The sequence below is a fragment of the Staurois parvus genome, unplaced genomic scaffold (assembly GCF_062004578.1).
Source record: "Staurois parvus isolate SC_StPar_1 unplaced genomic scaffold, SC_StPar_1.0 ptg000081l, whole genome shotgun sequence".
NCBI classification, from domain to species: Eukaryota; Metazoa; Chordata; class Amphibia; order Anura; family Ranidae; genus Staurois; species Staurois parvus.
In genome coordinates, this window is record NW_028317877.1 from 15690265 (window position 1) to 15707713 (window position 17449).

The 17449-nt window shown below is 43.2% G+C and overlaps 1 protein-coding gene across 3 annotated transcripts in view; it reads right to left on the bottom strand.

Annotated features, from left to right (window-relative positions):
* The window catches only part of LOC149468713 (barrier-to-autointegration factor-like protein), a 56310-nt gene that overhangs the window by 10737 nt on the left and 28124 nt on the right, over nt 1-17449 (bottom strand). For all 3 annotated transcript variants that reach the window (XM_089669810.1, XM_089669809.1, XM_089669811.1), the window contains exon 2: nt 7684-7814. In XM_089669810.1, coding sequence (XP_089525936.1) covers nt 7684-7809 — 126 coding nt within the window. In that variant the 5' untranslated portion in view covers nt 7810-7814. The remainder of the gene's footprint in view (nt 1-7683; nt 7815-17449) is intronic.

Below are 17449 nucleotides of genomic sequence, written 5' to 3' on the forward strand. Positions count from 1 at the left end.
GTTTTGAGGCAAAACAACATAACATGTAAGCATTCACAGTGCAGGGAGGAAAAAGTATGTGAACCTTTGGACTTAACTGGTTGACCCTCCTTTGGCAACAATAACCTCAACCAAACGTTTCCTGTAGTTGCAGATCAGACCTGCACAACGATCTGGAGTCATTTTGGACCACTCCTCTTCACAAAACTGTTTCAGTGTAGCAATATTCTTGGGATGTCTGGTGTGAATCGCTCTCTTAAGGTCATGCCACAGCATTTCAATCGGGTTGAGGTCAGGACTCTGACTGGGCCACTCCAGAAGGCGTATTCTGTGCTGTTGCAGCCATTGTTTTGTTGAATTACTTGTATGCTTTGGGTCATTGTCCTGTTGCATCACCCATCCTCTGTGGAGCTTCAGTTGGCGGACAGATGGTCGTACGTTTTCCTGCAAAATGTCTTGATAAACTCTAGAATTCATTTTCCCATCAATGACAACAATCCATCCAGGCCCTGAGGCAGCAAAGCAGCCCCAAACCATGATGCTCCCTCCGCCATGTTTTACAGTGGGGATGAGGTTTTGATGTTGGTGTGTTGTGCCTTTTTTTCTCCACACATAGTGTTGTGTGTTCTTCCCAAACAACTCAATCTTGGTTTCATCTGACCACAGTATATTTTGCCAGTAGTGCTGTGGAACATCCAGCTGCTCTTTTGCAAACTTCAAACGTATTCTTTTTGGACAGCAATGGCTTCCTCCGTGGTGTCCTCCCATGTACTCCATTCTTGTTTAATGTTTTCCTTATTGTAGATGTGTCAACAAAAATGTTAGCATGTGCCAGAGATTTCTGTAGGTCTTTAGCTGACACTCTGGGATTCTTCTTTACCTCATGCAGCATTCTGTGCTGTGCTCTTGCAGTCATTTTTACAGGACGACCATGCCTAGGGAGAGTAGCAACAGTGCTAAACTTTCTCCATTTGTAGACAGTCTGTCTTACCATGGACACATGAACATCAAGGCTTTTGGAGATACTTTTGTAACCCTTTCCAGCTTCATGCAAGTCAACAATTTTTGATCGCAGGTTTTCTGAGAGCTCTTTTCTGCGAGGCATGGTTCACATCAGACAGTGTTTCTTGAAACTAGTAAACCCAAAACAGGTGTGTGTTTTTTAAGGGCAGGACAGCTGTCAGCAACACATGCAATATCATCACACTGATTGGAGTCAAGGTTGGCTCACTCCTGGCTCCAATTAGCTCTGGGAGAAGTCCTTAAGCTAGGGCCTCACATACTTTTTCCTCCCTGCACTGTGAAGGTTTACATGTTATGTGCAATTAAACCATGGCAACATCTAATGTTTGTGTAGTATTATATTCAGCAGACTGTGTTCTTCTATTGTTGTGACTTAGATGACGTTCAGAGCACATTTTATGCCCAATTCATGCAAAACTCCACGTAATCCCAAGGGGTTCACATACTTTTTCATGCAACTGTATGCCTGTTGACCAATGCAGTCCAAGCACAGACAGGGCAATTTGCCTTATGTCCTATTAGTTCGGTTAACACCAACATGCTGCGGCACAGAAAAAAGGAAATACTGCATTTTTATTGCAGCGCGGCGTATTGCGCCACTGACAAAGCCATCTCTGCTGGAGACAACTACTTTACAGTTACAACATATAGAGTTCTATTTGGATGGTTTGAAAAAAAAGCAGAAGAGCAAGAATTGTGTGGAAATTTTGGGGGCAGAGACATCTTGAATTAAGCGTCTCCTGCTTCAAACCTGTAGTTCATGATCTTCTGTTCAAAGACAAGACAGCACACCCTCACATTCAGAAGAAGGGGAGTAACATTTTCTTATAGAAATCTAAATCTCAGTGTAAAGGAAGGTATAATCTAAGCCATTTGTATGGAATCGGGCAGTATTTTGGGGAAGCATTTAAACGGAGAAATGAGAACAGAGAATTCATTGATGCAGAACATTTCTGTCCTCAGCAGTAGGTAAAAACAAATGGGAGGGTTTATGTTGGTAAGGACTTAGCTGGTGGGGTAGTAAATGCAGGTAAAGATTCTGGTTCTAAAAATCTAACAGTAGATTGCAGTGTAAATCTAACAGTAGATTGCAGTGTTTGTCACATCATGTACACCTATACTCGTATTTTAGCCCACCTAGCTTTGTGAGCTGTCAACTCAAACTAGTCATACACTGATCAAAAATTGTATGGAGTATGGAGGAATCTGTTATTTTGTTTCATTCAGCCTGCTGAACCCACTTTAGGTAGATAAAGAACTAATTTTTTTTCTAAACTTTATCTGCACATCTACTCAACTACCTCACGGATAGAGAGAAAGGCAGAGTTTGGCTATACTGATCAAAGATTCCTGTCCTTTTAAACCAGCCTCAACAATTGCAGAGTAGCAGGAGCAGTATCCAATTCTACAGGAATTGTGGGGTCCTTCACTTTTTATTCAATCAGATGCAGTCACTGTTTTGGTATTCTGACACCCATGGATATCCACAATAGCCTGCAGGGGAGATTACGTCATCCACACTAAACAATCTGTTAGATTTGTCTTGTTCATCCTGCAGGCTAAATGAGAAAGATCTATAGGATCTATACATGTAGGGCTAGCCCTTTGACCACTTACTGATATCAGTTCCCTTGAATGGGAAACATCTTAGTAGGGATCAGGGGCGGACTGACAACTCATGGGGCCCCCGTGCAATAGGGGATCATGGGGCCCCTGTGTCCTTGCCCAAACTCAAAAAAGCCTATGAAAAAAGGTACCAGGGGCATCTCATGGGGCCCCCTACTGACCCCGGACCCTCGGGCAGTGCCTGAGTTTCCAAATGGTCAGTCCGCCCCTGGTAGGGATCTATACATTTTATCTGACTCATTCCATTCTAAGTTAGGCTCATAAGCTACCAATGGAAGAGACAGCGATTTTTTGGGGACTGTTGTTCAGGATACATCATGTCCTGTAAGAGTCCAACCTCCTTATAACTGCAAAGTATTATAGCGCAATTATATAAATGGTCCCTCCCTCAATGTGATGCTGCTGCTGACACTAAATGCGTTCCTACATATACAGTATAGATAAACTTTTCCAAAACAGTGCGGCGCAATACTTCTGTACTATAAAGAGTGCTGCAAATGTATATAGTGCATAACTTCCTCCTGAGGAAGTCATGTGATGTGACATAACGCGTATGGTGGGCCGATTACTTCAAGCCGCTAAACTGGACGTTTACGAGCTGCCATCTTTGAAATTCCTGAACACGTTGGAATTACATTATAACAAGGTTTTTTACTGTGGTGTCCCAGCAGGACACTTCTTAATGTGAGGGCACTTTGTTTTTTTAATAAATCACACTATATTTAAGTACTACACTATGGTAAGCGTTTGTTTACATATGCAGAGGATATGTGAGATAAAGAGGAGACAAGACTGTTTGCAGCAGTTAAACCCGGGTTAAAAGGGAAAATATTTGACCTATGCAATTTGGGTCATATAAGGAGGTGAGAGTATATATGTATGTCTCTGGTAGAGGAGCACCTTTAACCACTTGCCCTCCTGAGGATTTTCCCCCCTTAATGACCAGGCCTCTTTTTGCTACTCGGCGCTGCACTAATTCAACTGATAATTGCGCGGTCATGCAATGCTGCACCCAAACGAAATTTATGTCCTTTTTTTCACACAAATAGAGCTTTCTTTTGGTGGTATTTGATCACCTGTGCACTTTTTATTTTTCACGCTATAAACAAAAAAATACCAAAAATTTGAAGAAAAACAATATTTTTTACTTTCAGCTATAAAAAATATATAGTAAACTCAAAGTTGGTTATAAATTTAGGGCAAAATGTATTCTGCTACATGTTTTTGGTAAAAAAAAAATCCCAATAAGTGTATATTGATTGCTTTGTGTGAAAGTTATAGCGTCTACAAACTATGGTATAGATACTGCAATTTACGCCATTTTTTTGCTATACAGCGCTGCGCTAGTTTAACGGACAATTGCGCGGTCATGCAATACGGTACATAAATGAAATTTACATCCTTTTTTTTCCTACAAATTGAACTTTCTTTCGGTGGTATTTGATTGCCTGTTTTTAATTTTTGCGCTATAAAAAAAGGCTGACAATTTTGAGGAAAAAAAACAATATTTTGGACTTTTTGCTATAAAACATATCCAGTAAAAAAAAAATGTAAAAATCAAATTTAGACATAAATTTCTGCCAAAATGCATTCTGCGACATGTCTTTGCTAAAAAAAAAAAAAAAAAAAATACGTGTAAATTAATTGGTTTACGTGAAAGTAATAGCATTTACAAATGGCGGGAAAGATACTGGGATTTTTAGGTTTTTTTTATACTAATAATGGCGGCGATCAGTGACTCATGGCGGCGATCAGCGACTCATGGCGGGACTGCGGCGGACATTCTGACACTGGGGGGGTACTGACTTGCGGTCACTGACATCCCCAGTGACACCAATACAGTGATCAGTGCAAAAAAAAACACTGACACTGTACTAATGGCACTGGGGAGGAAGGGGTTAAGTTTATTTTGCAGGGAAGGGTTATCTGTGTGAGGGGAGTGTTTTACTAGGGGGCGGGGGTGTGTACTGCACGGGACACGGCTGATCAGGAGAGTGAAACTCTTCTGTCCCGATCAGCTTGTCCTCGAGCTGTCAGGGAATTGACAGAAAGCACAGCTACTGCAGCTGTGCTCTCTGTCACTGATTGCCGCCGATCGCCAGGAGATAGCCGGTAAGGACCGGCTGTGACCCGGCGACTGACATCCGCAGCTGTGATCGGCGGGACAGGTAGGGCGGCGGTGCACCCCCTGTTTACAAAACACACGTTTTAAAACGTGGTTTTGCCTGCCCGTGCCACCCTGCCGCCGTATTTCTACAGTGGCAGGGCAGCAAGTGGTTAAGAATCCGCGCATGAGCCGTGACCTGCAAGGGACAGAAGTTATGGGGTGAACTTTATGATTTTGTCGTCTGATTTTTTTTACCGTTGGTGGTAACGTCGGCCGAATGAACGACCGATTTTCCGTTTTTTTTTTTTTTTTTCGAAAAATCGTCCGATGTTCGATCCTTCTATGGCCTGCATTAGTGTCAGCAGCACTAGTATACACAGAAGGTTGGCGAGTTTTTTGTTGCGCTGAAGTTTTACTTGTACACATAACATATGTGCAATCCTCAAAGTAAAGAGCGTGTGCCAATCTCACATATGTAATATATCATCTGGCATAAATAAACTCCCACACAACTCCTTATAAAGTGCATAGGAAATTTATATACTGCATAACATACAGTATGTGCAATCCTCAAAATTAGGTGTGTGCCAATATCACATATGTAATATAATCATCTGACATAATTAAACTCCCACATAACTCCTTATAAAGTGCATATAGTAACCACTATGCCAAATTTCACATATACAGTATGATCATCTTTCAATAAATGACTCCCAACATAATAATTCAAGCCGTTATAAAATGTGCAAATTTCTCTTTAAACAGTCAATATATTCTCATAGATATCCATGCAACTTCCTGCCATGTTGAAAATCACCCATGTGTAGTCCTCCTCCACCAGCACACTTACATACTCTCACCTCCTGGATCTGACCTATAGGTATTTAGGCCAAAAAGCGCTTTTCCCTTATAACCCAGGTAGGTATGTTTTTCTTTTACTCTCCAACCTCCAATCTCCTCCACACTCTAATCCAGGTTGGTCTTCCTATTACTTATACAGCATATCCTCCAAAAATCCAGAAAAATGCACATCATAGTGTATCACTTGTATCCACCAATATTTATTAAACGGTAAGTACACTTACATAAAAAGTGCCTGGTTGGGATACTGCAGTTAAACAGCTTCCAAAAAAACAAATTTGGCATTCTAAGGTAACTCACAAGATGGCGGCTCGCAAACTTCTGGTAGTGCAGCTTGACGTCATCAGCCGACCCTACGCGTTACGTCACAACACGTGACTTCATCAGGGAATCAGAGGTCTGCATGTACAGTCCAACCTCCTTATCCTCCAAACTTAAAGTTAATCTGATGACTGTAGCACTACCCCCCTAGGAGTCGCTGAATTTTTGGGTCCCCCTATAGTCCTGCACAGCCAGGCAACACACATTTTGTTTGGACCTTGCACACTGGAGATCGTAAACATTCCTTGAGCTTGTTCTTTTTTGTGATTTTATTGAGGAGTTGATAATCTGGATAGGGTTGATGGGTGTATGGCATGCCCATTGAAACTGCAACTTGGGAACAACTCCTTAGCAACTATGTATAAGTCCACAGACAAAGATTCTCTTCTTCAAGAGCTCTCCAGCCCTTCTGGTGTCCCTCCTCAGACCCCAGATGAATCCTCTTCACCCAGCTGCCTGAGAGAATTCCAGAGCAAGGGGACCCAGAAACTGCCACTGTAGTACAGCAGCCCCAGATGAGTAGCTAGTTGGATGTACCACCTGACTGCCCTCTCCCCTATCCAGCCCAGGGGGTGCAGAATTACTCAGTCTTCACCTGTAAGCTTGTTGGGTTGGTGGCTGCCATCAGGCCTTGTGCTGGGCTGGCTCCTTCCCTGCTTCCCAGGCTGTCCTCTCTCAGAGGATAGATGAAGGCTGAGAGATCCTCCTTCCCATATCCTGCCAGTAGGTCCCTAGGCTCCACACTCCAGCTTTCTAACATCATCTTCCACACAACACTGACCACTTCCTGATCAGGCTCTCCCATACTTAAGGGCTGCCCTGACTCCATGCCAAGCCTTCTGCTTGGGGATTGGTCAGAGTCCCCTGAGTATGCAGATCAGCCCCTCTTCACCCCCATCCACTGACTTCTAGAAGCCTCTCAAGCTTCTAGAGCAGGGAACACCAGGGTATCAGCCTGGCTGACTCATCCCAGGCTGCTGTGCAGCCTCTAACTATAAAGCTAGCTAGCTCCCCTTGGCTAATTAGAGGGGCGCTACATGACTTTAACAGTTTAGCAGTGCCTCTGCTTCGACCGAGATCCTGAATCCATCTCATCTCAAGACTGTAAAAGGAAGAGGGGAGGGAATTGACCTGTCACTATCTAAGTCAGTTCTGGAAGTGACGACTGGGATGTAGAGGGAGGAGCCACCACAAGGTTGATGAATCTAATGCACTGAGTATGTCAGCAACTTCAGAATGAAAACTGGAGATCATCTCTGTAAAGGAAGATGAATTTAGCACACATTGCAGTTTTTTTACATACAAGAATAGCTTTTATTTACAACTACTGCAGGAGATACAGTCCTTCCTTTGGCAAAACCCTGACTGCACCTTTCCTGTTCTCCTAATGCATAGAAGGCATTTTTGCAGCCACTTTTAGGGGTGTCAGGAGGTTTTTTTTTTTGGGTTTTTTTTTACTGCTTCCAAACACCCCTCCATGTTATCCTATGTGTCCAGTCACACAGATTTTAGAAGCTTTTAGTGGCAGGGGCTTTTAGAGGCCGGAGAAAAAAAACCATACTACCAGTGTGTCCAGGAGCAGCCGAGTTCGGGCAGAAAAAAAAAAGCTTGACACTACTAAACAATGATAAAAGCTGCTAAGCGCCTAAACACTAGGTGCATTTAGCCCTTGAGCGTTAATTCATTCCTCATCCAAAGAGGTCTGCATGTACAGATGCACATTTTGGCTACAAGATATTCAACAAATATTCTAGGCAAAGTACCTTATCAAATCCTTGTTCTTCCAATTTGCCGCCAAGAATTTCTCCAATACCGGCCAGTGCTGTGATTGGTTTATCACCCATAGGCTCAGACACAAAGTCCCGATGCTTCTGGGAAGTGTGCGACATCCTTGCTGTACAAATGACAAGCAGTAAAGACTGAGTAAATGGCCACTTTGGCAAAGCAATATTTCAGATTCAGATATTACATGTGACGATTTGGCAAGATTAGGATTATGTAGAGCACTGGTCTCCAAACTGCAGCCCAGGGCAAGATGGAGCCCTTTACTTGCCTTTATCTGGCCCTTGGAGCACTATTCCTCCCACTAACAATAAGGCATAATTCCTGCCACTGACACCAACAGTGTGGCCCAATTCCTTCCATGGACACCAATGGGGCACTATTCCTCTCATTGACCCCAATGGTGGGACACTATTCCTCCCACTGACACTTATGGTGGGACACTATTCCTCCCACTGACACCTATGGTGGGACACTATTCCTCCCACTGACACCTATGGTGGGACACTATTCCTCCCACTGACACCTATGGTGGGACACTATTCCTCCCACTGACACCTATGGTGGGACACTATTCCTCCCACTGACACCTATGGTGGGACACTATTCCTCCCACTGACACCTATGGTGGGACACTATTCCTCCCACTGACACCTATGGTGGGACACTATTCCTCCCACTGACACCTATGGTGGGACACTATTCCTCCCACTGACACCTATGGTGGGACACTATTCCTCCCACTGACACCTATGGTGGGACACTATTCCTCCCACTGACACCTATGGTGGGACACTATTCCTCCCACTGACACCTATGGTGGGACACTATTCCTCCCACTGACACCTATGGTGGGACACTATTCCTCCCACTGACACCTATGGTGGGACACTATTCCTCCCACTGACACCTATGGTGGGACACTATTCCTCCCACTGACACCTATGGTGGGACACTATTCCTCCCACTGACACCTATGGTGGGACACTATTCCTCCCACTGACACCTATGGTGGGACACTATTCCTCCCACTGACACCTATGGTGGGACACTATTCCTCCCACTGACACCTATGGTGGGACACTATTCCTCCCACTGACACCTATGATGGGACACTATTCCTCCCACTGACACCTATGATGGGACACTATTCCTCCCACTGACACCTATGATGGGACACTATTCCTCCCACTGACACCTATGATGGGATATTATTCCTCCCACTGACACCTATGATGGGATACTATTCCTCCCACTGACACCTATGATGGGATACTATTCCTCCCACTGACACCTATGATGGGATACTATTCCTCCCACTGACACCTATGATGGGACACTATTCCTCCCACTGACACCTATAATGGGACACTATTCCTCCCACTGACACCTATGATGGGACACTATTCCTCCCACTGACACCTATGATGGCACACTATTCCTCCCACTGACACCTATGATGGGACACTATTCTTCCCACTGACACCTATGATGGGACACTATTCCTCCCACTGACACCTATGATGGGACACTATTCCTCCCACTGACACCTATGATGGGATACTATTCCTCCCACTGACACCTATGATGGGACACTATTTCTCCCACTGACACCTATGATGGGACACTATTCCTCCCACTGACACCTATGATGGGATACTATTCCTCCCACTGACACCTATGATGGGACACTATTCCTCCCACTGACACCTATGATGGGATACTATTCCTCCCACTGACACCTATGATGGGATACTATTTCTCCCACTGACACCTATGATGGGACACTATTCCTCCCACTGACACCTATGATGGGATACTATTCCTCCCACTGACACCTATGATGGGATACTATTCCTCCCACTGACACCTATGATGGGACACTATTTCTCCCACTGACACCTATGATGGGACACTATTCCTCCCACTGACACCTATGATGGGATACTATTCCTCCCACTGACACCTATGATGGGACACTATTCCTCCCACTGACAGCAATCATGGACACTATTCCTCCCACTGACAAAAATGATGGACACTATTCCTCCCACGGACAACAATGATGGACACTATTCCTCCCACTGACACCAATGATGGGCACTATTCCTCCCACTGACAGCAATGTTGGGGCACTAGTCTTTCTAATGACACCAACGATGGGACATTCCCCTGATGTGGATGGTCATTAGCATTTTTGCTAGTTTGTGCGATTCTTGTGATGTGCTTTTTTCACACAGAATGTACAAAGTAATAAAATAAATGTGCAGGAGGATGCCAATTATTCCATTGTGGGCCCAACACAAAGTTTTTCTGGCTCTACTCTGCAATTGAAGGCTTCAGTCCACTTAAACCGAGTGCCTTTAGTCTTTGGAAGATGTTGGAAAGTTAAACTTCAGATTTCTTAATGCTCTGTCAGTGAGATCTATGCACTCAATTTTCCAAAGCTAAACAATTTTGGTAGTTATGAGGGGCATGGTGTATTTTTCAGTAGAAGGTGTAATGAGAGAAGCGGGTACGTCCATTCTGTGGCTGGAGAAGCAAGACATCAAGGTTGGTGGAAACACAGCTGGGAACTAAGGTGCAGAGATCTCATCACTAGTATTACCAATATATGTACGTAAGCAGAGGGTGACAAAGTATACAAGAATTCATCTAAAATTGAAGCACTGGATGGAATGCCCCTATAAAGGCATCTTGAATTTGGAGATATGTGCCATGCTAAAACAGTAAACTATCATAGCAGCATGTTGGCCAAATGCTGTTGGCTGCTGAACAGAAATATTATCCATTGCTAATATTTTGGCCTCGTTTGGTGCCTAGGTTACAGCTGTAAGTCTGCTCACTCAATTCTTGAGGCTGGAGAAAAAGGTTAACCCTCGAAACATGTTGCCTGTGCCCTGGACACAGCTTGCACCCCTTTCCATCCAAAGACGAACTGGAGTTTTGACCGCTGCAGCTAACATCATGACATCTAGAGCAGAAGTGACATCTGCAAGAACACTTGTTTCCCTCTGGCCGGATATTCACTACCAAAGCTGAAAAAATGCAAGTTGCAAAAATGCCACTCTGATTTTTTTTTTCTAATAAATTTTACCTGATTTCACAAGATCTATGCGTTTTTCTGCTTTCTTCTATTCATTTTAGTCTGTAGATAGCCTTCTTTTAATTTGAAGCTGCTGATCTCAATCTAATAGCCCACCTATTAGATTGTGAGCTCCCATGAGCAGGGGCCTCCTAATCCTCCTAGTTTGAATTGTATTGTAACTTTACTGACTCCCTTTATATTGTAAAGTGCTGTACAAACTGTTGGCGCTATATAAATCCTGTATAATAATATTTCCCTTCCTGGGAAACTCTTCCATTCTCTACACACTTGCTGGAAATTGCCACCACCCCAATGCTCTCAAGAATACAATTAACCAAGTAATGTGCATTTTTCATTTTCTGTCTACTGTCAGGACAGCTGGTTTCCTATAACCATTTGACCTCCAGAAGGTTTAACTCCCTTCATGATCAGGGCATTTCTTGTTATTCAGCACTGTGCTACTTAAAGTTATATAACCTTTTCACACAAATAGAGTTTTCTTTTGGTGGTATTAAATCACCACTGGGGTTTTTACATTTCTGCTATACAAACAATAAAATTGCAAAAATTTTGAAAAAACAGTTTTAGTTTCTGTTATAAAATTTAGCAAATTCATTAACTTAAATTTATAATTTTAGGCCAAAATGTAGTCAGTTAAATTTCTTTTGTAAAAATACCCCAAATCAGGGTTTATTATTTAGTGTAGTATAGTATTTACTGTGCGAAAGTAATGGCGTCAAACTATGGTATATATTTGAAAATAAATCCTGATGTACTGATGGCCTCTCATTTCTTGAAACTCTACAATGACAGGACAGTAGAAAGTTAGAAAGTGCAAGGTATTTTTTTTAAGAGGCATGGCAAAATTTTTGAAGTTGTAATTTTTTGTCACAATTTTTTGAAAAAGAAAAGTAAATTTTTTTTATTTTTACATACTGCCACCAGTGCAGTACAGAGCATTAGATGACTGGTGTGGCGGTCTTAATATGACTGGTAACAATATGAAAAAAAAAATTTTAATTACATTTTTTAAACTTTGTTTTTTTTTTACTGTTATCAGAGTAGCTCAGTGTCACTATGGTACTTCTCTGGGTGGGTGATCAGAGATTTTTTTTTTTTTTTGCACCGTGATTGCTTGTTACAGTGATGGTCGTAACAGCAAATGTTCGAATTGGCATTAATGGATTTTATTTTTTCTGTTATGATGCTGTGATTGGTCACAGCTAATCACATGGTACAGGGTGCTGTGATTGGTGCAGGTACCATGTGATCAATCACAGATCACACAGATTCCATTCATGATTATTGTTTACTAGGTGACGTGATCTCACAGCAATCACATGGTATCTGGGTCAATCAGCAGCCCGATACCAAGCACTGGGCAGTATGCATGAGTGGGGCAACACATGGGTATGTCGTGGTGGCTGCTCAAGCCGCCGACCAGCAGTAAAATTACTGTTAGCCAGTCGGCAAGTGGCAAAAGCTGCTCTCAAGGTTAACTATGATTTTAAACTTTTTGTTTGGACCAAGCTGGCCCAAACGAACTATTTAATTAACTAACAGATGTGCCCACTGGGATGGTGACATAATCCTCCCACCCTTCCATCTCTTGCCTTTCCACCTCAGCAATTCAGAGGAAGCCTTGCATTCACTCATAAAATACAAAGCTTCGTATGATTGGATAAGCAGTGCTCAGCCTGACTTGATTTTGTTCCAGGAATGGGACAAAGTCCCCATCCTGCTACTGGAACACAATGTTGTATACTGTATGTAGCTGATGATACATACAGTGCTACCAGCAGGCACATCTGTTTGTTGTGGATATAGTTTAGGCCAGCTTGGTCCAAACAAACTCCACCTCCGCAACATCGCCAAAATCCGCACGTTCCTAACCCCAGAAACCACTAAACAGCTCATCCACTGCCTCATCATATCACGACTCGACTACTGCAACTCCCTCCTCACTGGCCTGCCTCGCCGCTGGTTATCCCCGCTTCAGTCGATCCTGAATATGGCTGCCAGACTCATTCACCTTTCCAACCGCTCCATTTCCGCCACCCCCCTCTGCCAAACCCTCCACTGGCTTCCGATTGCGCAACGGATAAAATTCAAAATCCTAACACTGACATACAAAGCCGTCCACCACACTGCCCCGAACTACATCACTGACCTAATATCCAAGTACCGCCCAACATGCACACTCCGCTCCTCACAAGACCTCCTTCTCTCTAGTTCCCTGGTCTCCTCCTCCCATGCCCGCCTCCAGGACTTCTCCAGGGTGTCACCCATCCTCTGGAACTCCCTGCCCCAACCCATCAGATTATCACCTACTCTCCTCTCCTTTAGGCGCACCCTGAAAATCCACCTCTTCAGGGAAGCCTACCCCACCCCCTGCTAACTTGCCGACCTCCTCCACTCTTCCTACCACTCCATCCCCCACAGCTATCTCCTCCTGTGCCACCATCCCCTCCCTCTTAGATTGTAAGCTCGAAAGAGCAGGGCCCTCAATCCCCTCATGTTTTGCATTGTATTGGTATTGTTCTGTCACATGTTCTGTCCCCCTCTGTAATGTACAGCGCTGAGCGAACTATTGGCGCTTTATAAATACTGTATAATAATAATTTAAATTCATAGTAAACCTAGGGATAGGCTTTATTCTTGGCAGGTAACAAACCCTACCACCATAATCCACCAGAAAGATTGCAATGAAAAATTTCTGTATCCAAGTATTTAGGCCTCAGTCACATTCATAGAAAAAAAGCCATTTGTTTTGCATTATTAGAGCTTTGCAAAGCCAATGCCTGTAATGTAACAAAAATCATAATATGTTTGCATTGTTTCGCTTTTACGTGTTTTTTTTAAATCTCGACAGCAACGTCTAGCTGGAATTTGCAGTGGTAGTACACTGAAGCTTCCTGTCAGAATATCTGCTTGCTTGTACATCCCGTACAGCAAACAGATATTCTGGCAGGTCTGCAGGAGACCTGCATGGCATCAGCAATCTACTGATCACTGGTGCAATGCTTTCCAGGCTCCTATAGACAAAAATAATAAATGCACATTTACCTGCAAAAAAATGTGCATTTATTATTTTTGTCTAAAAGGTGAACTTATCCTTTAAGAATAAATAAAAAGCTGATAATGGTAACCACCCCGTCAGTGGGAAATAATGTGTCTCAACTCTGTAAGGGTTCATGTACACTGCAGCTGATAAACTGACGTTCAGGAGCTGTTCAGTGTTTTTTCAGCAGCCCCTGAACTCTCCCTAATGTTTTCCTATGTGTCCATGTACACTATGTCCTTTACAGGCAGCTGAGTTTACAGTCGTTTTTTGAATGCACCAAACATGCGTTTAGGAATAGATTTTATCAGCGTTTCAAACGGTTGTAAACGCGGATAAACACGTTTATAAGTGTTTTTTAACTGTTCCATATCCAGATGCTGTCCAGAGCCTTTTTTCATCATCAGAAATGCATGCAAAGTGTTTTCCATGTATTCAAATGGACCCGGTACACCAGAGCAGTCAGTTCCAGGTTTTGCGTGAAGGGAAAAAAATGGTAGGACGCGTCATATTATGCTCATGATGGGATCCATAGTGAATACAACCAGAAAAGACAAGTCATCTCAACACATACTGCTCTCTGCTTCTGCTCTATTTCTCTCAAAATGTCTGAAATAGTTAATTTTTTACTGTTTTTTCTGGGCATTTTGGAAAGTCTGCTAATGTTATCTTTAAAAAACGCTTCTAAACACAAACGCACATAAACGCGGTATGCAAATTCAGCTAAACAAACTTTTTTTAACTTACGTTTTCCAGCAGTTTCCATTGTTCAGAAGTGTTTTCCAAACGTCCCGTGTACATGGAGCCCAACTGCTACATTTGCAGGACCAACACAACAAACACTTTTCTCCTGCACTAGGAAAGGATTCAGTAGACCCAACAGGAATGTTCTGGAATATGCACTGCTTGCTGCCCTCAACAGACCAGGGTGGTCCAAATACACATTTGCAGGACAACTTTTTCTGTTGAAAAACAACAGACTTACTGGCTAGATCACTACATGCAAGTAATGGAAAGAAAGCCTAAAAATTAAAATTAATGCAGCTATCACATCTAAGGTTTAGTAAGCTGCAATATAATAAATGTTTGTTTTTGGGTTTAATACAGCTTTACAATGGAGCTCCAGTCTCCTGTACAAAAAAAAAAAGCTGCAAAAACTGTAGCTGCTGACTTTTAACAAACAGCCACTTACCTGTCCCTCGAACCAGCGGTGTGCTCATCGGCTGTTCTTTGTCCTCGGCATCTTAACTATGGGCACACGGCTGTGACAGCTTGTCACACGGGCGCCCACTGTGTATGGTCCCACAGTCTTCTGGGACCCGTCACATGTACCAGAAGACTGCAGGGGGAGGATGAGGGAAGGAGGGGAGGAGAACGTCCGCTTCCAATCGCCTAGGCCAGGGGTAGGCAACCTGCGGCTCTCTAGCTGTTGTGGAACTACATTTCCCATGAGGCATTGCAGAGATTACAAAACTGACGGTTACAGCTATGACTTGCAGAGGCATGATGGAACTTGTAGTCCTGCGGCTCTCAGGTTGCCTACCCCTGGCCTAGGCAGTCGGAGTAGTAGTGGGAGAGGGTACTTGTCAAAATCGGGTACCCGCTCCCAAAGGGGCCAATTCTTAATGGGGAGCTGGGGACCAGTCCTTAAAGTGGAACTTCCCCTTTCGGGTGAAGCTCTCCTTTAATCAATGCAAGTACAGCCCCATTGCAAGGCATAATTTTTTTCCATGCCTGGAGTTGGCCTTTAAATTTCCCACCAAAACACATTTTTATATAACCTACAAATCCCCACTTGGAACATCGCAATCTTTTAAAGCAGAGCTCCAGGTAAATATTAACAAAAGTACAAATTAATGTAGCTGTGTATTCGTTCCTACATGAAATGCTTATTTTTTTTAATGCAAGTATTTGACTAGGTCCTCTTGGCTAGTGTAAATGGCCCCTTAAAGGGTTTTTTTTGTAGCACCGGTTCACATGCAATTCAGCATGTGAATGGACTCAAATTGCACTGTACCAAAAGTAGTGCATGCACCACTTTTGGAAACTCACTGTGGGCAAACACACTGCATTTGGGGTGTCAATAACTTAACATTTAGGGCTCATGTACACGGGGCATTTGGAAGACTCTTCTGAACAATGGAAACTGACTGCTGAAAAATGTAGGTTAAAAATCGTCTGTTTAGCTGCGTTTGCACACTGCATTTATGAGCATTTGCGTTTAGAAGCATTTTTAAAACATAACCTCAGGAGATCTTCCCAAATGCCCAGAATGCACTGAAAAATAGTAAAAAAATTACATTTTGAGAGGAATAGAGAGCAGAAGCAGAGAGCAGTATGTGTTGAGATTACCTGTCTTTTCTGGTTGTATTCACTATGGATCCCATCATGAGCATAATGCAGCACGTTCTACCATTTTTTCCTTCACACGAAATCTGGAACTGACTGCGCTGGTGTACCGGGTTCATTTGAATACATGGAAAACACTTTGCATGCATTTCTGATGATGAAAAGGCTCTGGACAGCATCTGGACATGGAACAGTTAAAATACGCTTCTACTGTAAACGCAAACAAACGCGATTAACTGCGTTTACAAGTCTTTGAAACGCCAGTAAAATCTACTGAATGCAAGTTTGGTGCATTCAAAAAGAGACTGTAAACTCAACTGCCTGTAAACGACTGTAAATGACAGAGTGTACATGGACACATAGGAAAGCATTAGGGAGAGTTCATGGGCTGCTGAAAAAAACGCTGAACAGCTCCTGAATGTCAGTTAAGGAGCTGCAGTGTACATGAACAATTACATTCACTGCAGATCACAACTGCAATGTGTTTTGAACGCGGTGTGGGAAATGCGCATGGAATGGTGTGAAAGGAGCCTTAATCCCTCCTTACCATGGTTGCTGGGTTAGGGTTCTGTCACATGGGTGCCATAAGTTCAGTCGCATTATTGGTAAAAGCTGATGAATATGGATCAGTTTTTACCTCCGTCTACAGTTGTTTACATCTGTTTTTTAGTTATTGCAGAAACCAATCAGAGGTGACAAAAGTATAAACCAAAAATGTTCTTGCCTTATAACAGACAAACAGAATGAATGTAAACAGACAGCACCCTTTTACATCTGTTCAGATTCATCTCAACAGAAAAGGACAGTCTTAAAAAAGAAAAGAAAAAAAAGACCTGGACCGGCATTCATGTAAACAGAACTTCCTCTAATTACATTTTCCCGCCTACGGACTTACACTATATTGCCAAAAGTATTGGTACTCCTGCCTTTACACACATATGAACTTTAATCGCACCCCAGTCTTAGTCCGTAGGGTTCAATATTGAGTTGGCCCGCCCTTTGCAGCTATAACAGCTTCAACTCTTCTGGGAAGGCTGTCCACAAGGTTTAGGAGTGTGTCTATGGGAAGGTTTGACCATTCTTGCAGAAGTGCATTTGTGAGGTCAGGCACTGATGTTGGATGAGAAGGCCTGGCACACAGTCTCTACTCTAATTCGTCCCAAAGGTGTTCTATCAGGTTGAGGTCAGGACTGTGTACAGGCCAGTCAAGTTCCTCCACCCTAAACTCGCTCATCCATGTCTTTATGGA